The sequence below is a fragment of the Oryzias latipes genome, chromosome 24 (assembly GCF_053564925.1).
Source record: "Oryzias latipes strain Hd-rR chromosome 24, Olatipes_Hd-rR_3.1".
Classification (NCBI taxonomy): Eukaryota; Metazoa; Chordata; class Actinopteri; order Beloniformes; family Adrianichthyidae; genus Oryzias; species Oryzias latipes.
The window spans coordinates 24,987,004-24,995,871 of NC_136260.1; the positions used below are offsets into that span (position 1 = coordinate 24,987,004).

The 8,868-nt window shown below is 42.9% G+C and overlaps 1 protein-coding gene across 2 annotated transcripts in view; it reads right to left on the reverse strand.

Moving 5' to 3' along the window:
• The window catches only part of scara5 (scavenger receptor class A, member 5 (putative)), a 57,597-nt gene extending 50,344 nt beyond the window's left edge, over positions 1 to 7,253 (reverse strand). For both annotated transcript variants that reach the window (XM_023953075.2, XM_023953074.2), the window contains exons 1-3: positions 7,099 to 7,253; positions 6,027 to 6,145; positions 3,196 to 3,315 (exon numbers count right to left, since the gene is read on the reverse strand). In XM_023953075.2, coding sequence (XP_023808843.1) covers positions 3,196 to 3,315; positions 6,027 to 6,138 — 232 coding nt within the window. In that variant the 5' untranslated portion in view covers positions 6,139 to 6,145; positions 7,099 to 7,253. The remainder of the gene's footprint in view (positions 1 to 3,195; positions 3,316 to 6,026; positions 6,146 to 7,098) is intronic.
• Between the last annotated feature and the right edge of the window lie 1,615 nt (positions 7,254 to 8,868).

Here is an 8,868-nt window from a genome sequence, read left to right on the forward strand (position 1 = left end):
GACATAACCTCTGTGGCCTGTTTAGCTTTCCCTTGAAACTGGAGATTTATTTCCTTTAGCTTTCCAAATACATCACACAGATAGGCCATTTCTATCAGGAATGTATCATCACCAGATTTTGCAACAAAGTCATCCTTGTGCTCTTTGTCTAAAAACACCTTTACAACAAGTGGCTCCTCAGTTTATCAAGTCAAAATGCACATAAACGATGAACAGTCTGTTGCTGTCAGATGTGTCATTAAAATAAGAGGAAAATGTTTTACTTCCTGTTTTTCAAGCTGCTGTTGTTTAAACATTAAAAGTTTTACTTTACAAATCTTATGAAACGCTGGTGGTTTTTTGGAACGTAACCATCGCGATAAACGAGGAAACGCCGTTCATCTCTGTATTACGGACTACAGAAACAGCACCAGAACCATCAGAGCTGCAGACAGCCTGCCTGACGACCTCAATGCATTCTACACCTGCTTTGAGATGTCCACCCCCCATACAGACAGCCCAATGCACTCTTGGACCATTACACCCCCCTCACCCCCACCAGTCAACTCATCAGTGCAGGTTAACAAAGCTCTGAGGAGGATTAACCCCAGCAAGGCGGCAGGACCGGACAACATCCCTGGACGAGCCCTCAGAGCATGTGCTAACGAACTGACAGACGTTCTCACCTCCATATTCAAGCAGCCTACAAGAGCCTTGTTGATCTATCTTAAATCAATGCTACTGAACTATTTTTAATCCTAATTCAGTTTGTCTTCAGCCAAAGAGCCATGATAGAAAAGTAAAGGAACCACGGGGTTCCCAGAGCCAAACGTTGCTCAAGACTGTTCCTGTCAGAAGTCAGAACTCTGTCTCCCCCTTTGGTCACCAGTGGGAGCTGTCCCCACAGTTCTGATACCACCTGACTCATTCACTCATCAACCATAGTCTTCCTTTATTACCAAGTGTTGTATTTGGACCTGATCTTCTGTCTCCTGACCCTATTTCTGACTTTGTTTGCCTGCCTGCCCCGACCCTCGCCTGGATCCTGACTACCCCGCCTCTCCTCTGATGATCTCATGTCTGTTATCGACTCCTGCCTGCCTGACCCTGATTTAGCTTTGTGGGGTTTTAGCTAATAAACTTGCAGTTGGATCCGGCTGTCTGATTGTTCTTGTGACGGATCCAGAGGAAGGACAGTGGTGGCTGGAGCAGATTTCAACTTCAAAGTGTTTGCAGAGTTATGGAAACTCCAGAGGAACAAAGCTGATGAGTCATGGTGGGATGGAGTAGTGGAAGCTAGACTGGCGCCTTTGTGAGCAGCAGTTTCATGAGAGCATACAATAGCTGCTTAGAGAAGGTCAGGAGGAGCTTCTGACCTTTGTAGATTTACAAGACTTCAGCAGTTATCGTAGTGAGTTGCTGATGTGCGTCATGTGCTGCTGTTTTTTAATCTGTTTTGCTCTTAAGAAACAAAGTAGTTTCTGTTTCTTTTATGCATAAACTTTGAGTTTCTGGAGTTAAAATGAAGGGTATGCTGGTCTTAGTTGTAAAATTGTAATCCAGCAAATGACTGGTTTTCTGGATGAAATTTGATGAATTTCCAGCCTCTGAGCGTAGTTGACTTGTTTTTAGCATGCTAGTTAAAAAGTGAAGACTAGTGTTTCTATTCCTTAATATCCCAACAGTTTCTTAGATATTAAACATACAGCCTATAATCCAACTTCTGTGAACAACAGTCGTCTTCTCCATATTAACAGTCTGCATTCATGCTGCAGACCAGCTCAGAGCAGAAAATGACAAACTATTAAGAATTCACAGCATCAACTTTACCCACCTGGTGAAACGCTATGAAACTATGGCAGGATCAGGTCAAAGGAGTGTAATTTAGTATTTAGTTGGGACAAATATCTCCCAGATTTCTGTGGACCACATGAAAATGACTAAAAGATGTGACTGGAGTTTTTCGCCCTGATGGCCTGGATCAGGCAATTATTTTAACTGGGGGGCCACACTGGGTTCTTTAATTGGATAGAAGGGCCGGACGAGGAGCACATGTGTAGAGTGAGAATGATATAACATGGAATGTAGATGAAAACATTTGGATTGAAAATTATATTCTAGAATTTTTAGTTTAAAACTTTTGTTCCCATTTTAGATCATTTTTTATTGTGAAACTCTTTGGTACCTTCAAGGAGTTGTCAAGTGCTATTTGAATAAAGTTTCATTCATTCATGATCCTTTTAATAAAATAAATAACATTATTTATGAAATAAACCAGATAACACTATGATTTTCAAAAATTCTGGAAAAATATACAGATACATTAGAAAACAACAACAACAACAAACAATAACTAGTGGATCCTCTGCCGTCATAATCCTAATAAAGACTTTGAGGGCTGCGTCACACGTCTCACAGTTTGCACTAAAACTGAGCATCTGTGTCCTGCACGTCTGTTTCTCATCCAGTTATAATGAATAAAGCTCATTTCTATGTCTTCTGCTGAAGCTATGTATATTTCTGCGTTACCTTTTCACCAGTTCAGAGTTCCTCTTTTATTGCACGAGTTACGTTCTAAAATAACCATGATGGTGAAATCCACAGAGAATGATTACAGACGTTTATGGCAGTAAAACTCCTCACTGCATAAATACACTTTTCTCACACAGACATGAACATTTTCACACTTTTCTCTTATTTAAATTCTCAAACCTTCATAGAAATTATACCCAGGATCTTAGAATGAAAACAAAGATCTGATCACAGATTTCTGACCTGAAGAGCTCCGCGTTTCTGTACAGGAGACACGGAGGAGATTGATTGACAGGGTCTCCAGCCAATCAGGACACAGGACAGGATGTGCTGTTTAAAACAGCACATCATCGCTCTTAAAGAATGAGATAAACCGGGAAAGATGAACTGTGACGTAGAAAGAGAATACTATCGTCTGTTGTGTTTGACAGATTTTAGAGGGTTTCCGGTTGGAGATCAGACTGCAGGAAGGGGGAAGAAAATGTCACGTCTTGATCGTGTGGCCAGATAAAAAAAACAAAACATGGGTCTCTGATATTGTTCAGTGGGTCGGACCAAACATGGAGGCGGACCGGATCCAGCCTGCGGGCCGTAGTTTGCCCACCCGTAGCCTGGATCATCTGACGTTCATTTTCATGCACTCACATCTGCTCACTGTTTTTGAGTCCTGACACCCTCACGTACCTGCCAGACAGAGTCCGAGCGTGGACAGAAGCAGCAGAACGTAGAGGCAGATGACGGCGTACTTGATGGCAGACAGTGAGTTCAGGTGGTTGCAGCAGCGCTCCGTCCTTCGCCGTGTTCCTGGCACCGAAAAACCAGAAATGAAACCAGAAGAAGAGTGGAAAAGATGAACACAGCAGAGTGTGCACATTCCTGTTTAGGGCAGAATGATTTTATTGGTCGTTTATATGTACTAAGATGGGGTGGCACACTGGAGTAGTGGTTAGCAGGTCCTGGTTCAAATTCCAGCTGGGTTCTTCCAGTGTGGAGCTTGCACGTTCTGGTTCTTGCTCTCACGGTCCAAAGACAGGATTCATGGAGTCATGGCTTCATTGTAAATGGTCTCTTAGGTATAAATGTGTGTTTGCATGGATCTGTGTGGTCATATGGACAGGTGACCTGTCAACCCGCCATCACTCGACAGCAGCTGGGTAGCCAACCTCATAAGCCTGAACAGAAAAAAGCGAGTTTAGAGAAAAATTTCACACACCGACTTCAGCTTTTTTTTTATTTAGAAATTGCAGGCGATAAATAAAAGTGTGTCATGATCTGATGTTTGGTTTTCAGGTTTCTGTTCCAAGGGTTTCAGTGCAGGCTGGATGTGACTCCGCCCATCCTCAGCACTTTTCAGATTGTATGCATCCTGCCTTAGTTCTCTGAGCCTGTTTACCTGGTCTCTAGGGATGGGAATAGAAGCCCCATGAAGCTTTCCTAGGGGTTCATGTAATTGTGCCGGAAAAATGAACCAATTATTCAGGGCTCTGAAACCACACAGAACAGCGGCATCTGGTGGCGGACTGGATGTATATCATCTGCTTCAACTAAGCTCCTTGTAACACTTCAATGTGGAAATGATGATGAAAAAACATAAAACAAAACAACGTGTGACATTTTCTTTGAGAGGTGCTTGACACAGCAAAACACACATCACATGAAGAAACTAAACGCAAAGCAAAAAAAAGAAAATAAAAGAAAAATGTATAAAACACTAGTCTTGAACCCATGATCTCTGGATGCAGTCACCAAGACGACTCCACCCAGCTATCTCTACTACTATAGTACCACCTTGCCATCATATATCCGTACAAGTTTTTCCTTCACATATAACGTTCATAGTGTTTTGTCTTATTAGAAGAAACCGAGTTGAAACGATCCTGAGCCACAGTACGGCTTTTTACCAGGAGCCATGCTAAAGTGCAATGAATTCCAATCTTGGGGAAACAATAGAACTGGTTGGGAAACGTTCAGGATTCATTTTGTATTTCTAGAGAACAGCGCCCCCAACTGTTCAAACACAAGTCACATCTGAACCGTGGTTCGACCAAACGAAGCATTTGGCGCTTCATACGTCATCCACCACGTGATCTGCGCTAGTTGACACACGCCCTGAAACGCGCCGGAGCATCCGTGTCAAACAGGCCGTCCCTACCGGTCTCCATGTGTTCTGTTCCATGTCTGCTCCTGGTTCCTTCTGCATCTGGGGTTTTACCTGCTTGCCTGACTATGACAGTGTGAATGTGCAGTGGAAGAGATCCTAATCTCAGTGACTCATGGCTGCAGAGAATGAACATGAGGAAACTTCAGGAACAAATGAAACCTCCCCAAGAAGCTCTTCTACAAACTGTTCTGTGCCTGGAGCTTTAACCCCTTCATGCCATATGTAACTATTCCATGATGTATCATTTAGCCCAGGACTCCTGCAGACATTTAGCATCAACTCAAAGGAAAAAAATCTGTACTTCTACATCATTGGAAATAAATTCAGGCAATAAAGGGTTGAGCTTCAGCGCTCGGACAACTGCTGGTCAGACTCTGTTGTCTGTAGGATGAACCAGACCCTCAAAAGGGATCAATGATGGGGTTCAGGCAGGGAGCAGCAGAGAGAAACCCACAGTAGAAATGTGACATCAGACCAAAATGGGAAATAGAAAAAAAGCAAGTTCAGCTTTAATTACATGATGGTTCCCAATCAGCCTGTACCTCATCCAGAAGCTCCAATATAGCAGTTGTGTGCGGTGAGGTTGATGGCTGGTGAGGCACCAACTCGTCTGGAGTCAGATTTACAATGAAAGAACTAAATATTTCAACTTTCATCCAACAGCAGCTAACAGCTCATAAAATACACACAAGAACATGTTTGTCCTACAGAGAATATGTCCTTTATAGACATGGATAGATCACTCTTCTTGTGTATAAATTATTCACATGTACTACAGCAGTGTTTTCAGCGCACGTCTCTTAACATTATGCACAGCACGGCGCTTCAGAGCCTCACCAGGAGTTTCCGCTCCGTCTGTGATCACAACACTCAAATTCAGTGATTTTAACCTCAGAATCTGGAAAACGTGTTGAGTTGACTGAAAATTTATGTTTAACACAGATCAGTGGAAAATAATGTTTACTTAAGTTAACTTTTTCTATTTTATCACGATTATGACAGGTGAGGCTGTGCCTGACTTGCCTCACCTGACCGCACGTCACTGCAATATAGTAATGCTGCACATGTCTTAAGGCTTTAGGGTGTTTCTGATAGCAAGAATCCTTTTATTTTCTCTCATTTCTTTCTCTAATTTAGATCAAAATCATTTGCTACTCACCTGAGATTCACACTATTTTTTTCTGTTTTGTTGTCGATGAAATTTAAAAATTATATCACAGTTCTTAGAAGCTTAAATTCCTTTTTTCAGTGCAGAGACCCAATGATCCACAGAACCGATGTTCTCAAGCGTATGTCAATTTTGTGCACATTTTCCTGTTCGCTAACTTGGTTTTAAAAAACAACAAAGTCTGACCTTCATCGTACAAGTTCAGTTTGGAAAAGCTCCCTCCTTCGTACGGTTCCTCAAACATGGAGGTGTTGTCTCTGTCGTCATGGGACCTCAGGCAAATGGCTTTGTTCTCCATCTCCACCCTAAAAGAGGAGCACAGCCACATGAGCCTCCAACTGCCAGCAGGTCATTGAAGTTCTGCGGTTCAGATGAGCACACGGCTGCCATTCTGCAGGTGTCCAGATTTCCCAGAGAATCCAACATTTTCCATCCAGAACCAGCTGAGCCCAACCGGAGTAGTCGGACTCTGCTTGGTTCCAATAGCAGCTCTGAAGCAAATCTCCTGAAGCTGCTGTGGAGCAGCGGACTTTTAAGGAAAATGACCAGAAATCTGTATCTCAAACCCACACAGTCTGAAGACATGGACCTAGGTTGGAGTCATGCTCACATGCACGCTCACATGCATGCTAACACGGACACACACATGCACAGAAGTCAAACTCAGTTATGAAAGTTTCTGCTGCAGATGTTCTCTGGCCTGAAGAAGGGAGGGGGGGGGGCAAATAATCCGTGTACTGGGGGTGGGGGTAAATAAGATGTTCTCAGGGGTGGGGGGGGCTGTCTGAGAAAGGGCTTCATAAACCTTCAGCAGACTTTTCATTAAAAAAGGGTGAGGGGGGGGGGCACATAACTGTGCAGCTGCTAGGAAACCTGCCTCTCCATCAGGAGTGTGCGCGTGTCGCGCGTGAACGTTGACAGTCATCCGGGGAAGTGCTACAGTAGATAGAGACTTAACTCTTGATGAACAAATGACTACTGATAAAGACGTCTCCAACTTAGCGGTGATGGGTTGGAGCTCGCGCGTCCGAGCGCGTGGGCTTTATGATACAGATTTGAGGCGGAAATTTTCCAGTTTCATAATAAAAGCCCGCGATGACAGTAAATAAAAGCAGTCTTAAGACTCAGAATGGCTTTAGTCAGACCTCAACCCTGTTAAAAAAAATCTAAACACAAACTCAAGCGCGTGCACGCCGCGTGCAGTCAGATCACATCATGTAAAGTGAAGCACACGCACGTTCAATCACAGCCTACACACCTCAGCCAGCGCTCCCCCTGACGTCCTCCTGCGACGCTCAACTAACGCGGACAGCAGCTCTGAGGTTCGGACGGGTCCACATTTGGATTGATATACTCGAACATTGTCACGTGACGGCCGCAGCAAACTGGATAAGAAGTCAAAGTGCGTGTCAGCGCCCCCTGCTGCCATGAGAGCACGCACTCCTTCCTGGAGTGACCATGGAAGGTTCTGTTCTTTTTCTACAATATTAAAATATTTCGAAAATCCCTATCAATAAATATTCAGGTAAAAGTATTCTCAGTGAAAATACACAACTGTATTATTTAATTCATTTATTTTCAAGATGTAAAAAAAATGAAAATAATTATATTGTAATGATCCAGCCAGACCATCACTTTAGTGGGGTAGCAAATAAGCCAACCTGCTCATGTAGGCTTCATTGAAGAACTGTCCGTACTCCATACACTGCACGACCCCAGACAGTGTCAGAGAACAACAATCAAGAAGAGAGTCAATGTCTCCTTTTGAGCAACAAGCCCATTTATTCCAGCACACAAACAGCCCAAACAGCATGGATGTCACTTATGCTTCCAGCCCTCTCACTTAAGGTTTTCACCCCAAAACTCCCACTTCCCATGAGCCAATATATACTTGAGAAGGAAGGGGGCAGTCTGGCAGCCTTTAATTATACAACTCAAAACTTGACACAAGTTCCATAAAAGAGAAGGTTACAATATACTCGACAGTTGGACCGCGCTCCAACACTGAGGGCGGCTGCCTCCAGGATCTCCTCATTCCCACTGCACTGGTGGGTAGCCACTAATAACACCAAGGGAGGTCTCCAACCCAAACCTTCACCAGGAGTACCTGCTCAGGGCCCCAACACACACAAACACACCACAAGGCCAATAGTGATTAAAAGAAAACACAAAACAGAAGAGTTGCACCTGAGCAGGACACCACTACTTGTAGGCCGAAACAGGGGGTCCCCCTTACACAATGCTACTATGTGGCACCCACCAGCTACCGTAAGGAGGAAGGGAAGAGGCAGCCACCTCCAGCCAGGTCCAACCACCAAGAGACTAAAATGGGTACAAAAGACAGTTTAAAATGGACAAAAACAAGGGTGTCAAGCTTGATTAAAACATTAAAAACAATGACTTAAAAACACTAAAATCAAAACAGCAGCAGCAACTCTGCTGGAAAAAAAAGACAAATAAGTTAGTTCTCCCTGGGACAACCATTATGTTTACAAACCCTCGTGTTATTTTATTTTATTTTTATTTATTTTATTTTTATTTTTCCACAATGCGTCGAAAGCAACAAATCTCACAATACAGAATGTGGAAAAAATGGACATCCCAGAAGCAGCTGCTTATTATTAGGGGTCCAGCATTTTAGACAAGCATAAAAATACAAAAGATAAGTGGCGGAAGGAAAAGAAAAGAAAAGAAAATAATTTCATAAATAAAATATACTAATAGAATGCGAGAAATGATGGTAATATAGTGGAAAGTGTTAGACAATAGGGACAATGAATTTGAACAACATAAACTCTGGCGTGTGGCCATATAAGTGTCAACAGACAGAAAGAAATCACAAACACGTTAATAGATGGTTTCGGTTGGAGCAGCATTTTCACAGTATGTTGACAATAATAACAATTTCAGTTCCCTTTTAAACATGTACATTGTTGCAGACTGTTTAACGTCATTTTCTAAAATATTCCAAGTTTGTGGACCTCTAATACAGACAGAGAAGCTTGTACATTTTAATTTTCTGTTTTTG